The 20896-nt window shown below is 37.7% G+C and overlaps 1 protein-coding gene across 6 annotated transcripts in view; it reads right to left on the bottom strand.

Annotated features, from left to right (window-relative positions):
* The window catches only part of Cdk8 (cyclin dependent kinase 8), a 125994-nt gene that overhangs the window by 41849 nt on the left and 63249 nt on the right, over positions 1 to 20896 (bottom strand). For 5 of the 6 annotated variants that reach the window (XM_008822342.3, XM_008822334.2, XM_008822351.2 and 2 more), the window contains exons 2-3: positions 13694 to 13769; positions 1902 to 2012 (exon numbers count right to left, since the gene is read on the bottom strand). In XM_008822342.3, the coding sequence (XP_008820564.1) occupies positions 1902 to 2012; positions 13694 to 13769 (187 nt within the window). The remainder of the gene's footprint in view (positions 1 to 1901; positions 2013 to 13693; positions 13770 to 20896) is intronic. The other variant, XM_029558333.1, reaches the window with a different exon arrangement.

Genomic DNA, 20896 nt, shown 5'->3' on the forward strand with positions numbered 1-20896 from the left:
ACTTAATACTCTTATAAATATCAATTTTAAGAACGATCTGCTTACTAAACTGTAAAATACTGGGGGTAATTAAAATCTTATTTTCTTTTTGTTCTTTGCCTGCTCCATGCACGTACATAATGAATTCTTATTAAGTCTACCCTCATTACCCTCCCAGATCCTCTTTATTCCTCTCCCTCTCTAATCTTGAAACCCTTCTTCATCCCAACCAGGCATATCATACTGGGTTTAATACGGTGGTCTGCATGAAAATGTGTAGGAGTGAAGCAAATGTTTTTATTTTGGTTACTTAAGACAAGATAAATTTAAATTCTTATCTATTGTGAAAATATCATATGTTGGACAAAACTAACTAAAAAACAAGAGATAGTAGAATCTAATTTTACACTAATCTTAGTTGTAGTAAGGCGCTCATGTGCAATGAATTTTTCCTAAAAAATGTAAACCAATTCAAATAATAAAACATGATATTATTGCTGATGAAAATATAATGCATTATATTAAATATCAATTGTGACTATTCAATGAATGATTAAGAAGTTTCCTCTGCTTATATATAGTATATTATTTAGCTTATATGACTTTTAGGAAAAAATATTTTTAAAAGACAAAGTGTTAACAACTTTGAGACCATTAAGAGACTTTCTTAGGGGCTGGAGAGATGGCTCAGCGATTAAGAACACTGGTTGTTCTTGCAGAAGAACCGGGTTCGAATCCCAGCACCCAAATGGCAGCTAACAACTGTCCAGTTCCAGGGGATCCAAGAGCCTCTTCTGACCTCAGCGGGCATTGCACAACATGGATGCACTTACCTACATGCAGGTAATACACACATACACATAAAATAAAATAATAAATTAAAAAAAAGAAGAGAGAGACTTTCTTAGAATCAAGGAACAGATTCCGGGTATAATCACTACATGTGTCTATGCTTTCATAGCAGTCACTCTCCTGCATAAGCAGCTCTTCATTTTAAATTCCTTCACACTACAGAATAAAAGGAAATATGTTCTTTAAAAATTTTCTACCTAAACTAATGGCAACATTTTTTTAATTAAAAATAATCTGCATTACGAAACAGTATTTCATGGCTGCTTACTTTCTTTTACCATGTTACAAAGGTCAAACTACCAGGATCAAAAAGTAATACTGCTTAAGTCTTCCTAGTCTGAAAATCCAAATGTTCCAAAATCTAAAACTTTTTAAGAGTAGCAATATGTCACAAATAAAAAATTCTACATCATGAAACTTGTCTCATATGCAAGATTATTTAAATATTATATGAAACTTCCTTCAGTCTACATGTTTAAGGTAAATATGAACAAAAACATTAAGTGAATTTAGAATTTAGATGCTGATCTAATCCCCAAGATATCTCATTAAATATATGTAAATAAGTACCTTGAAATCTGAAGAACCAAAAACCTGAAACACTTCTGCTTTCTAGCATTTTGGTGGTATACACCACCCATCAATCAAAGGAAAGTACTGTAGCCTAGGTAATATATAAACTATTTTCTGTGAGGTGATTTTTAGTTTTATTTTTTATTATTATTTTTATTGTTTTAAGTATTTTGTTATTTTTATTTTATGTGTATGCGTGTATTGCCTGCATGTAGGTAAGTGCACCCATGTCGTGCAATGCCCTGGGAGGACAGAAGAGGCTGTTGGATCCCCTGGAACTGGAGTTAAGGACAGTTGTTAGCTGCCATGTGGGTGCTGGGATTCGAACCTGGATCTTCTGCAAGAACAGTCAGTGTTCTTAACTGCTGAGCCATCTCTCCAGGCCCCAACTTTTAGTTTTAAAGCGTGAATCTATTTATAGGACAAGGTCCTAATTGTTTGTAGACAATCTTAAAACTCCTGAATAAACAGTTCTTTCTACCAGCAATTCACCTTACCCAGAGGTCATGTTCAGCATAGTCAAAGAGAAGCCACACTTTGCGATCAGCATGAGAGAGAAACACTTTTTGAAGAGAGATGACGTTCGGGTGCTTAAGCTCACGGAGTAGCTACAAAAAAAAGGAGATCCATTTAAAATTTTTGACACAAAATGGCATTAAAAGGCACAACAAACTAGGTGTGGTAGCACATACATGTAGTCTCAGATTAGGGAGCTTGAAGTAGAAGGATCACTTGGGAGTCAGACGTTCAAAGCCAGCTTGGGTAACAAAGCAGGACTCCATTTCAAAACCAAATAAGCAAACAGACCCACCCACACCATTTGTAATTCAGAGGCAATACAACCCCAATGCTAACTACTATTAAACATTTAGTTAACACACCCAAATAGTTTTGAGATATTGATACAGGTCCCAGAGTAACAAAAAAACCTGTGGGGAAAATATATTGAAAAAGAATAATAGTAAATCTGTCACTTGTTATTTGGTTGGTGATTTTAACTTTTACTGTAGTTAATATATACATACATGCATATACATGTATATACATATATATAATAGCAATTTTAATCATTTTTACATCCACAAATTGGTGCCATTAAAAATATTCAATGTTGTGCAATCATCACTTCTATTTTAGAACTTTTTTATCATTCAAAACAGAAATGCTACAAAAACGTGGCTCTTGGTAAACTCTATCCTATTATCTGTCTCTGATCATTTCTGTGGTCAGATACCTAATTGTCAGTGGATCTCATAAAACCTATCCTTTCTTGGGTATCATGTGCTTGTGATCCCAGTGCTGGAGAGTGGTACCATGTGTGTGGAAGCCAGAGGACAACTTCAGAAGACCATCCATTTTAATTTTTTTAAGACAGGATCTCTGTGGTTTGTTTGAATAAGAAGTATCCCCCATAGACTTAGGTGTCTGAACCCTTGGTCCCCAACTGGGGGAGCTGCTTGGGGAAGTCACGGGAAGGTGCAGCCTTGCTTGAGGAAGCACACTGCTAGGGGCAGGCTTTGAGGATTTAGAGCCTAGTCCCACTTCAGTTTGTTCTCTCTGCTTCTATTTTGCAGAAGAAGATGTGATCTCTCAGCCTCCTGCTCCAGCCACCTGCTGCCATGCCTCCTCCACCACTATAGACTCTCCCTCTAGAACCCTGAACCAAAATAAGCTCTTTCTTCCTATTACACTTATGGTCGTAGGGTCTTATAACAGCAACAAAAAGTAACTAATAAAACTCTCATTGCGCTTAGACTTGGAACATAGGCTAGGCTGGCTGGCCAGTGAGCCCAAGGAATCCATGAGTTCTACCTCCTTAGCACCAGAACTAGAGGTACAGGCATGTACCACCATGCCTGGCTTTTTTATTTTATTTTTTTAAAGACAGAGTCTCCTGTATCCCTGGCTGGCTTGGAACTCACTGTAGACGAGGCTGGCCTCAATCTTACAGAGATCCACCAGCCTCTGCCTCCCATGTGCTGAGATTAAAGGTGCATGCCACCACATCTGGCATGCCTGGGTTTTTAACATGGGTTCTGGGGATCAAATTCAGGACCTTGCAAGCACTTTACTGACTGAGCTATCTCCCCGGCCCCATTCCTATCCTTTCATGTCTGATTTATTCATTCTGCGTATCTTCAAGTTTCATCCATGCTGTAGCATGCAGCAGATTTTTATCCCTTTTTATAAGTGAAAATATTCTATCATATATAGAGATATTTCTAAGTTTACAATAGGGTTACATTTTGATAAAGCTATCCTAAGTTAAAAATATAATATCAAAAATGCATTTTATTAAGCTAGAGACAGTACACGCCTGTAACCCCAGTGCTGGGCAGTGGAGATAGGTGGATTCCAGAGGCTTGCTGGCCAGTCAGCCTAGCTGAATTGGCCTTCAGTAAAAGATCATGTTTCAAACACTAAGGTGGAGACTCCACATGAGCCTGCATAGATGAGTGCACCTCTATACATACATCCACAGACACAATGCATTTAATTAATTCAGCTCAGCTAACCTGTTGAGCACTGTAGCTCTGTCACACAATACACTGTAGGGTATCAATTGCTTATTATTAATCAGGTGCTCACTGAACTTTGCCTAACATTCTGTAGCACACCCATATGAACAGAGTAGAAAACAAACTTCTAAGTTTGAATGAATATGGATTTCACACCATTATAAAGACTAAAAATCAGGACTGGAGAGATGGCTCAGTCATTAAGAGCACTGGCTGCTCTTGCAGAGGACCTGGGTTTAAATCCCAGTACCTACATGGTAGCTAACAACCTTCAGTAACTCCAGTTCCAGGGCATCTGACACCCTCTTCTGGTCTCTGCAGGCACTGCACCACACGGGTGTACTTATATATATGCAGGCATAACGTCCACACACATAAAATTTAAAACAGTTTTAAAGACTAAAAATCAGACTAGATGTGGTAGGAAGTACACATCTTTAGTCCCAGCACTAAGGAGGCAGAGGCAGGTGTATCACTGTGAGTTCAAGGTCAGAGTAGTCTACCTAAGTTTCAGGTCAGCCAGGGCTGTCTCAAAAAAAACCCTTAAAATTTTTTCTTAATAAACACACTAAAACTTTTTCTGAGACAGGGTCTCTCTGTAGCTGCCCCAGCTGTCCTTGAACTCACAGAGATCCACCTACCTCTGCCTCCAGAGTGCTGGGATTAAAGGTGTGCACCACCACGGCCAGCAAACACTAAAAATCTTACGTCAAGCCATCATAAGTCAAGAACTGTCACACTTTAAAAAATTCATTTATTTGATGGACACCAAGGTTGTTTTAACCCTTTGTCAATTGTGAATAACGCTAAAATAAATGCTGCTGTTTCAATAATCTGTGTGAATTTTTGCTTTCAATTCCTTTGATATATATTAACAAGTGAAATTGCGGGATCATGTGAGACTGTTTCATGTTTAAATTTTTGAGAAATCATCAATCTGGTTATAAGCAGCTGGGGTATTTTACTTTCCAATCTGAGATGCACTATTCAAATTTACTCTTCCTTGCCAACATTTATTTTCCTTTTTCTTCCTGCCACACATGGTCTTGCTATGCAGCTTCAAACTTTACCACCTCCCAAGTGGGAGTACTGAGTATGTGCCATCATGACTAACTTCCTCCACTCCTTAAATAAGCAAATGGCTCAGGAGTTAGAAGCACTGGATAGGTAATCTTACAGAAGACCTAGGTTTGGTACCCAGCATCCACAGAGTAACTCTTGGCTCACAACAGCCTTTAACAACTTCAGTTCCAGGGGACCCGATGCCCTCTTCTGGCCTCCACAGGCATGCGCATGGTAGACATACACATGTAGGCACTCACATATATATATTAAAAAAAAAAACCTCTTTAAAGAAAAAACAAAACCAACATCCTAATGGATATGAAGTACTTACATTTGCATTCCTCTACTGAGTAGTAATACTGAGTTGCTTTTTGTAGGATTTTTGGCTATTTATATGTTTTCTTGGAGGAGAAATGTCTGTTAAAGTTCTTGGTTTTAGGTATTTAAAATATGTAGTAGAGTTTATTAAAATTTTGTAGGATTTTTCATAAAATAACAAAGACTTTTTAGATACATTTGAATAGAGCACATTTTCGTGGGTTTAATTGTTCTCATCCCCTAAAAGTATGTTATTTAATTATTTATTCATTCATTTGGTGTGTGTGGTGTACACATGTGTATGTGTTCATGTGTACATGTACGTGGTGGGAGTGTGCATGCACTTGTGGAGGTCAAAGGTCATGTGTCTTCCCCTACTGATTTTTTGAGACAAGGTCTCTTATTAAACATGGACCTTGCTTATTCAGCTAAACTAGCTGGTCAGCAGGTCCCCTGGACCCTCCATTCTCTGCCTATCCAGCACTAGGATTACAGACATGTACCACCAGGTCTGGCTTTGTAAACAAATGTTGGGACTCCAAGTTTAGGTCTTCATGCCAGCACAACAAGCATGGCATAGGTACACTTACATACATGCAGGAAATACACTCATACACATAAAATAAAAATAATAAAATATTTTAAAAAGAAAGCACTCTTATTCTTGCCAAGCAAAAATTAAAAACAGCAGCTACGAGAAAAGGTTTCTGCAATGTCTAATACTGTGTCCTTTCAGTTTACAGAGACTCACACAGTACATAGAAATATGCTCCAAATATAGGACAGCCCTATGAAAACATCAATTGGAACTTAAGACTTGAGTATATTTTATAAGAACTCTGCCACCAAAATAAGAATCAAGATGAGTGTCATGTTAATATTACTGCGGGATCTCTGAAATCAATTTCAGCAAAAGAAAGACTATGAACAACAGAATACACAGAAACCTAAAGTTCAGTGTTCAAAACTGATTCACTTATAGCTGGACTTGGTGTCACAAACGTAGACTTAGCTACTTGAGGGTGGCTAAGGCAGAAGGATTCCAAATTCAAGGCCTGCTTGGGCTAAAAAGTGAAATTTTTTTGTGAAACAGGGTCTCGTTATGTAGTCTGAGTTTGCCTGGAATTCACTATGCTGGAATTTACTCTGTAGACCAACCAGGCTGTCCTCAAACTCACCGAGATCTGCCTGCCTTTGCTTCCTGAGTGCTAGGATTATAAGAGTGTGCCACCACGCCCAGCCTCAGAGTGAATTAATTCTAAGTCAACCAGGACAATTTAATAAGACTCTGTCTCAAAACTAATTGTTAAAAAAAGGTGGGGAGGGGGCAGCTAGAGCTATAACTCAGGGGTAAAGTTTCTTTTACCTGGCAAACCCAAGGCCCAACTATCAATCCTAAGCACTAAAAGTATATAAATAATAAAATTGACTATTTCTTAGATAATAAACCAGGCACATAATCCTTAAATGACACTAATTTCATCCGGATTTGGGGGTTATCTAGGATCTTCCAGTTCACTGGAAAAGCTAAAGCTGGTGGCAAGGCATCTTAATTTTAGTTTAGTGTCTTTCCCCCTCTCCTCTATTACCTCAAAACTGGAATGAAGACACAGAGGTATTTTAAATTCTTCCTGGAAACAGGCAAAGATAAATTATAATATACTTCAGAGCTTCAGCCAAAGATCTTTCCAATTATTAGAAACCTACAGATTTTAGTTTTAAATGTCTCCTGCTTTTCATCACCATTACAAAATTTTATACCCATATTTAAAAGTTAGCAGTAACCACGATAATAAGCTTTTCCTAGGTGCCAAGCATGGTAGCAAGCACACATATACATCTCACCTAATCATGAATTTATTCCAGGAGATATTTATACTTATTTTACAAATAAGAACTTAATGGTTTCAATGGGTTAATTTCCAGGGAATCCAGAGCCCTCTTCTGGCCTCTGTAAACATTGTGTACACAGTGCATTTACACACATGCAGAAAAAACATTCATACACAATTTTTTAAAAAAAGTTATACATTTGTATGTATAAATGTGTGTACATTTTGGTACATATATATACATGTATGCATTGCATGTGTATATATATGCCACAGGACGACCAAGGGTGTCACCCCGAGAAATGCCAACCACCTCCTTTGAGACAAGGTTTCTCATTGGTCTGTAGCTCACCAATTAGGCTACAGTGGAAGGCTAGTGAGCCCCAGAGACCCTCCTGTCTTCACTTTCCCAACACTGGGTGGGATTACAGGCATGTGTTTTCACCACCATGTCAGGCATTTTTGCTTGGATGCTAGGAACTGAACAAAGGTTCTCATGATTTCAAGGTAAGCACTTTACCAACTGAACTGTCTCCCTAACCCTGACATTGTTTTCTAATGCTAAAAATTTACACCAGCTGGACATAGTGGTACATGCCTTTAATCCCAGAATTCAGGAAGCAGAGACAGGCAGACCTCTCTGAGATCGAGTCCAGCCTGGTCTACATGATGAGTTCCAGGCCTGCTGGAGCTACACAGAAACCCTGTCTCAAAAAGGTGAAAAAAAAAAAAAAAATCACAACAGCAAAAATAAGTTCTAAGTGTATGGTTGATGTGAACCCTAATTACGCCAAAACTATTTCTAAAAAAAAAATTTTTAACTGGGGAATCTTTCTTCAAGTAAATGATTTCAAACTGATAAAAAGATGCTCAGGTTAAAGTAGAGGTGAGCTATGAAAGCAGTCTAACTCTGGATCCCACCTGTTGGTAATACTTGTGACTGACTAATTGATGTACACTTAGAATACTAAGCTAAAGAGATTCTAGCCCTTAGAAATGCATATGTTTAAGAAGGATTATGAGGGGCTGAAGAAATGGCTCAGCTGTTAAGAGCACTGGCTGCTCTTGTAGAGGACCTGGGTTTGGTTCCCAGCACTGACATGGTGGCTAACAACCACCTGTAACCCCAGTTCCAGGGGATCTGATGCCCTCTTCTGATTTCCATGGCCATTGCACAACAAGATGCACTTATATACATGCAGGCAATACACTCATACACGTAAAATAATAAATATATTTTTAAATTTAAAAAAGGAGTATCAATCCTAAGCAAATGTTAAAAAAATAGAGGATGAAAAGTTACTTTTGTTTAACTTTTCTATGAGGATAGCACAATTTTAATATCACTGACAGAAACATAAGACTAAATCAACATTCACAGTCTTATAGATGTATAAAAAATCCTCAACAGTATGTTAGCCAATCAAATCCAGCAATGTACAAAAAAAGCATAAATTATCAAGAGAAGGTACAATAAGTATCAGGAAATGTATCAATGCAACTTACCAATTTAACAGCGGAAAATAAAAGAATATAGTCATTTAAATATATGTAGGAAGAAAGCATGTGATAACATTCAATATGATCTATGGAAAATTCTTCTAGAAGCCAGTATTAGAAACGAACCTTTTGTCTGGCATGGTGGCAACGGCCCTTAATCCCAGCACTCAGGAGGCAGAGGCAGGTGGATTTCTGTGAAATCAAGGCTAGAGTGATCTACATACATCAGAGAGCTACATACATCAGAGAGCTCTCAAACAAGTAACTTAATAATGAAACTTAAGGTATTGGCGAAACAAGATCAAATCAAACTCAAAAGCAGTATGTAAAGAGAAATAATAAGACCAAGGAAGAGGGGCTGGAGAGATGGCTCAGTGGTTACAAGCACTGGGTGCTCTTGCAGAGGGCCCAGGTTCGATTCCCAGCACCCACATGGTGGCTGACAACCATCTGTAACTCCAGCTCTAGGGTACCCATCGCCTTCTTCTGACCTCCTTGGGCATTGCATGACATGGGTGCACCTAGTTACATTCTAGCAATACACTCATGTACACAGAAAGGACCAAGGAAGAAAACGATAAAACAATACCAAAAGGGACTAGAGAGATGGCTCAGTGGTGAAGAGAAATGGTTGCTCTTGCAGAAGACCTGGGTTCAAATCCCAGCACCCATATAGTGGCTAACAACTGTCAGTAACTCCAGTTCCAGAGGATCCAAAGTCGTCTTCTGTCCACTGTGGGCACTGCACGACACAGGTGCACTTACACATGTAAGCATAACACTCATATACATAAACTAAAAATAAATTTTAAAAAGGAAAATACCAAAAAAAGGGTGATTCTTTAAAAAAAAAAATGAGCAAGATTGACAAATCCTTTGACAAATTAACCGAAAAGAGAACACTCAAATTAATAAAATGAAAGATGAAAAGGGAGACATTACAATAGGTACCAATAAATGCAGTAAATCATGAAAATATACCAAACCTTAAAAACTTGTATTCCATACAATTGGAAAAATCAAAAAAAAAAAAAATTGAATGGATTTCTAGATACATATGACCTGCCCAAGTTAAGCAAGATGAGATAAATATTTTAAAAGATGTATAGCAACTAACAAGACTGATGCAGCAACATCAGTTGCTGGAACTGATGGGAAAAAAAACCTCAGATCCACATGGATTCACCACAGAAACTTCAAAAGCTGAACTAACATTAACATGCCTCAAATTATTCTGTAAAATAGAGCAGGAACACTTCCAAGCTCTTTTTCTATAAAACTACTATTAGCCTGATACCAAACCCAGATAAAGATACAACAATGAAGGACAATTATGGACCAATTTACTTGATGAACATAGACACAAAAATTATTAGTAAAGTAACTGCAAACTGAATTCAACAACACATCAAAAAAGATTATTTACCATGATCAAGTCCACTTTATTCCAGAGATGCAGAGATGATTCAATATGAATAGATCAATAAATATAATTCATATCATAAATGAACTCAAGAGAGAAATCATTTGGTCATCACAACAGAAATGGCTTTTGACAAAATCCAGCACCTTTTTATGAGAGACTAGGAATAGAGGAAACGTATCTCAACATAATAAAAGTTATATATGATAAACTTGTAGCCAACATCATTTCAAACAGAAACAACTCTTAGCAGTCCTGCTACAATCAGGAACAAGATAAAGGTGTTCACGCTACTCCTAGTCAACCTAGTACCTGAAGTCTTAGCCTACGCCTTAGTCTTAGTCTAAGATAAGAGAGAGAAATGAAAAGGGTAGAGAAGGAAGAAGTTCAAATATTCCTATTTGCAGATGATATGATTCTGCACATGAAACCCTAAAAACTCTGCCAGAAAACCTTTAGAGCCGATAAAGATTTTTTAACAAGATGGCAAGAGACAAAATTAACATAAAAATCAGCAGCCCTCCTATGAAACAATGAAAAAACATAATGAGAAAGAAATCAGGGAAATAATCCTATACTACAGCCTCATAGTAAATCCTATTTACTAAAGCCTCAAAGACAAAAACAAAAACAAAGACCTTGGAATAAACCTAACCTAGACAGTAAATAACCTCTACGATGAAAACTTTAAGAAACTGAAGAAGATATTAGATGAACATACCACCTATACTTACGGATTGGTAGGATTAATATTGTGAAAATGGCCATCCTATTACAGCAAACTACAGATTCAATACAACCCCAATCAAAGCTGCCATTTTCTCAGAAATAGAAAAAAAAAAAAAAATCTGAAACTAGGGAAAAGGTAGATACTGCAAGACACAGGTACAGATAAGGACTTGCCAAATAGGACTCTAGTCCTTTAGGAAATAAGGACAATGATTGACCAAGGGGTCTCAAGAAATTAAAAAGCTTTTGTACAGCAAAGGAAATAGTTAATTGAGTGAAGAAGTCATCTACAGAATGAGTGAAAACCTTTGCCAGCTATACATTTGACAGAGGATTAATAGCTAGAATATACAAAGAACTCATAGAACTAAACATCAAGACAAGTAATCCAATTAAAAAATGGACTATGGAAATGAACAGGACATTCTTCAAAAAAAGAAATAAAGAAATACAAATATCTAATATATTTTAAAGTGTCCAACATCTTTAGTCATGTGAAAAATTAAAATTATTTTGAGATTCCAGTGGCTAGAGACATGGCTCAGTGGTTGTTAAGAGAGTTTACTGCTCTTGCAGAGGACATGGATTTGGTTCCTAGCACCCACATCAGGCAGCTCACAACTACCTATAACTCCAGTTCCAGAGATTCCAATGCCTCTGACCTCTACTAGTACCTGCAAGCAGGTGGTGTCCATAAAACTCATGCAGGCGCACGCGCACACGCGCGCACACACACACACACACACACACACACACACACACACACACAAAATCTACTTTGAGATCTCATCTAACCTCAGTCAGAATGGCTATTATCAAGAAAATAGATGATGACAAATGCTACCAAGGTTGTGGAGAAAGAGAAGCCATATTGATTGCTCATAGGAGTGAAAACTGGTGGACTGACTATGTGGAGATTTCTCAAAAGGCTAAAAGCAGAGCTCAGCTATACTATTCCTGGGCATGTAACCAAAAGACTCTATATCTTACCACAGAGATACTTGCACATCCCTGTTTATTGCTGCTCCATTCACAATAGCCAGGAAATGGAACCAGCTTAGATGTCCATCAACTGATGAATGGATAATGAAATTGTGGTATATATACACAATGGAATTTTATTCAGCTGTAAAGAAAAACGGAATTATGAAATTTGCAGGAAAATGGATGGAACTGGAAAATATTATACTGAGTGAGGTAATCCAGCCCCAGAAAAACAAACACCACCTGTTCTCTCTCATATGTGAAGTCTAACTCCAAATTCTTAAATTATTGTGTTTAACCTGGAATGCTTGTAGAGGCCAAGAAGCTAGGAAGGGGCTATTTAGAGGAAAAGGAAAAAAGGAGGCCTTAAGGGATAGAGGGTAACAGAGATATGTGATACTGAAGTATGGGGTGGGAGATACTGGCAGTGGAAAGGTTGAAGCAGAATGGGGTGGGAGCAAAGGGGAGAGGACATGGAGAGCAATTTTAAGGTTTGACAATATTTCTTGGACTCTGGATAAGCAGGAAGTACATAGTCCAAAAATAATGTGTTTACTAATGTAAATTTCAATTTTATATCTGAAATTTTATGTATGATGGTGGAGGTATTACTTAAAATCTATACATCTGAATTAGATTATATGTAATAAAATACTATTTATGAAAAAAATATGTAAATTTAAAAAGTACGAATGGGGTACCTATATAAGTGGCTAATGTTCCCCACAGTGCCAGGTGTGGCACATCTCCCTAAGAGGCCCACTAAAATAACAGAGGCAATTGCCATTGCTCTTGGGTGTCCATAGAACTCGATGCTTAGGCCCTATTGATAAAGACACTGTGGGTGTAATTCTTACATACTCTCCAAAACCTCTTCAATCCTCTACTCTCCATGTGCATTCCTTTCGCATTTTCATGTTAGTTTCTGTCACAATGCCAGGTATGCTGTCTATATTGTTATGAGTCTCTTCTCTCACCAATATACAAATACATGAACAGGGGGACCCAAATTTGTTTGCCTTTCTTCATTTTCCTTCCTTTAATAACTGTCCCCATCAACACTGTATACAGCAAATGGCAGTCCTTTGAAGATCCATTAGCAAAAGTCTGATAAATGAGTATAACAACTGAAATTAATATTTCTAAGTCATAGAAGCCTATAGTTATGGGTAGATGGGAGACTAAGAGCAACAAAAGCAGAGACTATAATATATACCCTAGAATATTCTGAACAAAGTTAGAAAAACACATTTAGAGCCATAGTTTTATTTATTTTCATTTATTTATTGTGTGTATGTGTGTGCATATGTACCACAGCTTGTGTGTGGAAGTCAGAGGACAACTTGGAGGAATTCGTTCTCTCCTTCCACCATGTGGGTTCCAGAGACTGTACTCAGGTCATCAAACTTGGTGGTAAATGCCTTTACCTGCAGAGGCATATCACCAGCCCAGAGCCATAGTTTTATAACAACAAAAACTGAAGTAAATTTCAAGGATGTTATGCTCAATTTAAATGCGTGTATAATTATTAAACAATGCATTAACATGAGATACTTCTCTTAGGAATCAGGAGATTCTAATTACTATATGGAAAGCTATATTTTCAAAAGAGAGAAAAAGGCATGCATTTTTATCTACTCAAATGAACAGATACAATGACAAATATCTCATTTTAATTGGAATATATGTATGTTCATATGAACAACTAAAATTAACATTACTCCAAATAAATAAATGCACACAGAAATCTTTGCTATAACTATACGCCACCTTCACTTATCCTTAGAAGACAAGTATTTTTTGTAAATACTTGTTATGAAAAATACGTATCAGATTTCAATTGATAAGGCAAATACAACAGACCTTCATAATTAACACTCATAAGTCAATGGCTAATGACAAAAAAAAAGTTCACTTACTGCTATTTCTCTACATGCTGACATAGAGATTCCAGTTCCTTCTATTTGTTTTAAAGCATAGTCTTTATCATCCTTCCTGTAAAAACAAAGCTATTTTAATATAGAAATAAATCCACATGCACATGCATTTTAATAAAGTTCTATAAATAAAAGAGTAACATGTTTAATACACATTTGATATCCTTCTCTTAATTACAAAATGTCAGACAAGAAAATCATTTTAGATGATTTAGGCCAGTCCAGTTACTTGGCATGGAACATTAACAGAATTAAGTCTTGTCTAAGACGCCACAGATACTTGTGGAAGACATAGATTCAGACACAGAGCACTGGACTCCTAGTAAAAGGTTTTTTCTATACACTCAACAAACACATAAAAACTTGGTTTCTAGCTGGGCATGGTAGCGCACGCCTTTAATCCTAGCACTGGGGAGGCAGAGGCAGGCAGATCCCTGTGAGTTCAAGGCCAGCCTGGTCTACATAGTGAGTTCCAGGACAGCTGGGGCAACGGGAAGACCCTGTCTCAAAAATACCAAATAAATAAATAAATAAATAAATAAATAAATATAAAAACTTGGTTTCTAAAACCAATTCAGATGTCATTGAGTCAAAAGAGTTAAGATACATCACTAAAACACAAAAGGTTTTAATTTCAAAACCATGTTGTACTCATAATCAATAATGAATATAACTTCAGTAACACCCAAATACCTTCATGAGACATTCTCTCAGCACATATTTACTAGGTACTATGTATCAAGAACTGCTAAATACTAGGGATACACCAGGATTCTGTCTTTACAGAACTTCATGTGTCTGCTGACTTGTAGAAATAACTAACCTGCCATATATAATATGCCTAAGTGCTGCGATAGGACAAACCTAAGTCAGGGACATTATCCAAGAGTTACTTTGATGGGAGATCCAAGCAAGACATCCCAGAAGTGTCCTCTAACTGGAGCCGCAATGGCTCAGGCTGTTTAATGAACTCTGATACCCTTAAATCTCTTGATATTACTGGGACCCTGAAGAGGATCAAAAAACAATGGCTATAGATGGAAAGAAACTTTGAAAAGTAGATGAAAATTCCACTTTGATGACTTTCATGTTTCATTAACCTGAAGACAAGGTCAGGAAGTACAGAAGGGAGTAGAATGAGGGACTGATTGAATTAACCCCTTCTAAAAATCAACTAAGGTCACTCAATGCTTTATTATTTGAAATTATTATTCAAACATTACTTCTCTTTTAGAACATATGTGCTGGAGAGCTTTAGTGTCAACTTGACACACCTGAGTTGAAGGAACCTCAATTGGGGAATTTCCTTCATTAGACTGGCCTGTGGCCATGTCTACGGGGCACCTTCTTGATTGTTGAGTGATGTGGGAGGGCGCCCCCACTGTGAGTGGCGCCACCCCGGGCAGGTGGGCCTGTGTTGCATAAGAAAGCAGGCTAAGCAGGGGCCAGGGGAGCAAGCCAGTAAATAAGCAGCATTCTCCCACAGCCTATGCTCCAGCTCCTGCCTCCAGGTTCCTGCCCTGAGTTCCTACCTTGGGCTCCCTGATGAACTGTGACCTGGGAGATGTCAGCTGAATAAACCCTTTCCTCCCTAAGTTGGTAGTGGTCAGAGTGTTTTGTCACAGCAATGAAGAAACAAACTAGGACAACATATTTTACACCAACTCCTCAGGTAAATAAATCTCTATTATGATACTATTTCCCTAGGGAAAAATTTGGTTTATGGTGACAGATTTTACAATATGAGTTGTGGTAAAGCGCCACAAGTTTTTCATATGAAAAACAGAATAGTATACTTTATTGCTGGAGAGAGAGCTCAGTTAAAGGAATATACAGTCCTTGCAGAGGACCTGAGTTCAGTTCCCAGCACCCACATTGAGTGGCTTAATTCCAACACTAGGGAAGACCCCCATCTCAAAGACTATATAAGGTGAAGAGATTTAGAGACACACACACAATGTCTATCTTTGGCCTCTACATGTGCATGTATGTACATCCCCACACATACCCACAGAAAAATTAAATGGGAAAACAACCCTGGAAAATCTAGAAACAATAAATTCCCAGACACATATGAGCTACCAGAATTAAATCAACAGACATAAACAATTCAAACAGATCTATAGAAGCAACTACACTGAAGCCATAATGAAAAAGAAAAGACTACAAACAAAGGAACAAGACTGGGCAGATTCACTACTGAAATCTACCAAACCTTTAAGAAAGGGGAAACATCAATACTACTCAAACTGTTCCACAAAACACAATAGTAGGGAACACTACCACACTCATTCTACAAAGTCAGGATTACCCCAATGTCAAACCTTGATAGGATACACACACAAAAGAAAACTAAAGACCAATTGCCCAGATGAACACAAATGCAAACATTCTCAATAAAATACCTGTAAACAGAATTCCAGAATACATTAAGAGGATAGTTCACCAGACTCAAGTTCATTTTATCCCTAGGATCAAAGGTTGATTCAATATATACAAATCTACAAATACAATAATACATAAAAAATACATAAATAGACTTAAAGACAATAATCACATGATCACCTCAACAGATGCCAAAAAAGAAAAAGAAAAAAAAAAAAAGGCTTTGGGTAAAATTCAGTGTCTTTCCATGGAGACTGGAGAGATGGCTCAGAGGTTAAGAACACTGGCTGCTCTTGCAGAGGACTCTACCCAGTTCAGGTTCCCAGCACCCACATAGTGACTAACAACTGTTTATAACTCCAGTTCCAGGAGATCTCACACCCTCTTCTGGCCTCTGTGGGTACTGCATGCCTGAGTGCACTTATAAGCATGTAGGCAAAACATTCGTACACATAATTTTTTTTTTATTTAAAAATCTAATGATTTACATGGAGCACAGTGGCACATGCCTTTAATTCCAGCTCCCTGGAGGTAGAGGCAGTGGATCTCTGTGGGACTGAAGCTACCCTGGTCCACATCTCGACTTCTAAGTGGGCTGGGACCCTGTCAAAAACAACAAAAACAAATAATTTTAATTATGAATTTGGGGGCTAGAGAGATGGCTCAGAGGTTAAGAGCATTGGCTGCTCTTGCAAAGGCCCTGGGTTTGGTTCCCAGCACCCACATGGTGGCTCACAGCTGCCTATAACTCCAGTTCTAACAGATCTGATGCCCTCTTCTGATCCCTGAAGGCACTGCGCACACATGGTACACTTACATATATGCAGGCAAACATTCATATACATAAAAATAAATCTTTAAAAAATATTCTTTCATGATAAAAAACTTAGGAATAGGAATACAAGGACATAGCTCATCAACATAAAGTTATATACAATATACCTATAGCCAACATTACACTAAATGAGCAAAATTTCAAAGTGTTACCTCTAAAATCAGGAAACAAAGGTACCTACTCTCTCCCCTCTAATTCAATATAGTGCACAATGTCTGAGGGCATTAAGACAAGAAATAAAAGGAATATAAATAGGAAAGGAATAAGTCACAGTATCCATATGTTTTAATATTATCATATACATGCCTTTTAAAACTACCAGAAAACTCTTCGATCTGACAAAAACACTTGCAGCAAAGTAACATGATCTAAAATCAACACACAAAATGTAGTAGCCTTTCTATAAACTAGTAACAAACTTGCTGAGAAAGAAATCACTGATAAAAAAAATTCCATTACAGTAGTTTCAAAAATGTTTAAATGCCCTGGAATAAACCTAGTGAAGGTAAGGAATCTTGACAGTGAAAAAAATAAATTGAGGAATATACTAAAAGATGGAAAGATTTTCTATGCTCAAAAACTGGCAGAACACCATGAAAATGACTATATTCTTGAATGCCACCTATAGATTCAATACAATGCCCATCAAAACTCCAGTGACATTCTTCACAGAACTAGGGGGAAAAAATCCTAACAAGGCAATGCTGGAGTAATCACAATATATGACAAAAGATAATGGTACTGGCATAAAAACAGCTACATGATCACTGGAAGATAATATAAGATCTAGAATTAAACCCACACATCGACAACCATGTGATCTAAAAAAGGTGTCAAAACATACATTGGGGAAAAGACAGCTGAGGAAACTAAATGTCCACATGGAGAAGAATGAAACTACGTCCCCATCTCTTGAAACCCTGTACAAAAATATTGTTCTAGCTTGTTTCTCCATTGCTGTGACAAAACACTCTGACCACTACCAACTTCGGGAGGAAAGGGTTTATTTGACATACATCTCCCAGGTCATCAGGGAGCCCAAGGTAGGAAGGAACTCAGGGCAAGAACCTGGAGTCAAGAGCTGGAGCACAGGCCATGGAGGATCGCTGCTTACTGACTTGCTCCCTGGCCCCTGCTCAGCCTGCTTTCTTATGCAACACAGGCTTACCAGCCCAGGGTGGCACCACCCACAGTGGGCTGGGCCCTCCCACATCGCTCAACAATCAAGAAGGTGCCCCACAGACCTGGCCACAGGCCAGTCTAATGAAGGCAATTCCCCAATTGAGGCTCCTTCAACCCAGGTATGTCAAGTTGACACTAAAGCTATCCAGCACAAATATTAAAAATGGATTTAAAAACTTTAATGTAAGAATAGAAACTATGGAAGTGTTAGGGAAAAACATATGACGATACTGATATGCAAGAATTTTCTCAAAAGTACAATAGCTTGGGAAAGAACTGATATTTTGCTTTCTAACTGCTAACATGATACAACCAACTTCCGCACACTTCCACTGCTATGACTTTCCCACCATAATCGACTATTCCCGCTCACACTGTGAGTTAAAATGAATCTTTAAGTTGCTTCTTGCTAGTTCTTGGTCACAGAAACAAGAAAAATAACTTTTGTATACATATATATATATATATATATATATATATATATATATTGTGTGCATATGGAAGCCAAAGGTCAATGTCATGTGTCTTCCTCAATTGTTTCTCTACCTTATTTTTTGAGAATCTTTCACTGAACCCAGACCTCATCAACTCGGTTAGACTAGCTAGCCAGTAAGCCCTAGGAATCCTCCTGTCCTCCCCAGCACTGGGATTACAACGGCATGCTGCAGAAATTTTTATTTTAATATTTTATTTATTATTTTTATTTTATGTGTATGAGTGTATTGCCTGCATGTAAGTGAGTGCACCTGCATCATGCAGAAATATGTATTGCCATGTTCTCTGGAACAGTATTCACAACAGCCAAGACATAAAATTAGACAAATGTCGATCAATGGTTAATGAAAGCATGATATTCTCTCTCTCTCTCTCTCTCTCTCTCTCTCTCTCTCTCTCACATAATGAAATTTTCCAGCCTTAAAAGAAAAGAAATACTGTCATTGCAACAACATAACTGAAACTGAAAGTTGTTATGCTAAACAAAACAGGCCAGGCACAGAAATACAAACATCACATGATGTCACTCATGGGAAAATTAACAATGGCAAACTCATAGAGGCAGAGAACAGAATGATGGTTTGTGGATGCTGGTCAATGAGCATAAAATTTTGCCTAGAAAATAAGTTCATGAGATCTGTTCATGAGATCTATTGTCTAACAAAACTAGTCAATCTGTGTTATACAATAAAACAAAGATTCTAAGAGTTCTAACCACAAAATGTAAATATGTAAATTAATTTGATTTAGTCAGTCCACAGAAGTATACATACATCAAACACTTTATACCATAAATATATTTTTTTGTCAATTAAGAAAACAAATTTTGAGGGCTGAAGAGATGGCTCAGTGGTTAAGAGCATTGGTTGCTCTTGCAGAGGATGCAGGTTCAATTCCCAGCATCAACATGGTGGCTAACAACCACCTGTAACTCCAGTTCCAGGAGAAACTGATGTTCTCTTCTGATTCCATGGGCACTGCATGACACAGGTGCACTTACACATGTAGGCAATATATTCATACACGTAAAATAAAAATAATTAATAAAATATTTTTTTAAAAAAGAAAACAAGGTGCTGGAGAGACGGCTCAGCAATTAAGAACACTGTTCTTGAAAAACGCCCAGGTTCGAACCCCAGCACCCACATGGCAGCTAACAACTGTCCGTTACTCCAGTCCCAGGGGATCTGACAGCCTCTTCTGACCTTTACGGGCATTACATGACAAAGGTGCACTTACCTACACACAGGCAATATGTGCATACACATAAAATTGGAAAAATACATAAAATTTTTTTAAAAAGCAAATAGAAAAACAAATGGGAGAGTTTTCCCAAACCCACCAGCTTTCCCAGACCCACCTACATTAACGCATCTCTCAACTCCTAGCAGAGAAGTTTCCTTATGTAGCAGATGGTGATTAACAGAGACCCACAACTGGCCAACATACTGAGAATAAGAGGCTTCAGGGACCACTGTGGAACAGGGGTAGAAAGATTGTTTAGAGCCAGAGTGGATGGTGGATGACTACAGGAAAAGTTTTCCAGACAGCTATTCAGTTACTCTTATGAACTCACAGCAATACAATCAGCATGGACAAGTCCCATGTAAGCTCAAGTCAGACAAAATCCCAACAGGGAAGTGGGTTAGAAACCCCAACCCTAACTGAGAAACTATTGGCAACAAATGACTGCTGGAAAGGGGAGATTAGTCTCATAGAAGGGCTAGGCTCTTAGGTTCAGCCAGCTGAAGTGGATGAAACTATAAAAGAGTATTTGTAGACACAGCTTTGACTCAGTAGGCCTTAAACACATATATACATACATACATACACACACACACACACACACACACACACAAACAAGTACAAAAATTTGGTGGGGGTTAGAAAGGGAGAGTGCAGATACAAGAGGGGATCTAAATATGCTCAAAATACATTGCATGAAATTCATTAAAAAAATTTTTAAAAATTGAACTGGGGCTGGAGAGATGGCTCAGTGGTTAAGACCTGGGTTTAGTTCCCAGCACACATGCATGTACAGAAACACAATAAATATAAAACAAAATACATTAGCAGTCGGGGTTTATCAACATTCAAAGGCAAAACAACTATCTACAGGTTTTGTCATAACTTCAACAGAATCATGGAAAAAAATTTTCCAAAATTAAAGAAAGACATGCCCATACAAATACAAGAAGCATATAGAACCCCAAACAGACAGGACCAGAAAAGAAACTCTCCACAGCACATCATACTAAAAACACTACACGTACAAAACAAAGAGAAAA

This window comes from Nannospalax galili, unplaced genomic scaffold (assembly GCF_000622305.1).
Source record: "Nannospalax galili isolate Female #2095 unplaced genomic scaffold, S.galili_v1.0 scaffold1752, whole genome shotgun sequence".
In the NCBI taxonomy this organism is placed as follows: Eukaryota; Metazoa; Chordata; class Mammalia; order Rodentia; family Spalacidae; genus Nannospalax; species Nannospalax galili.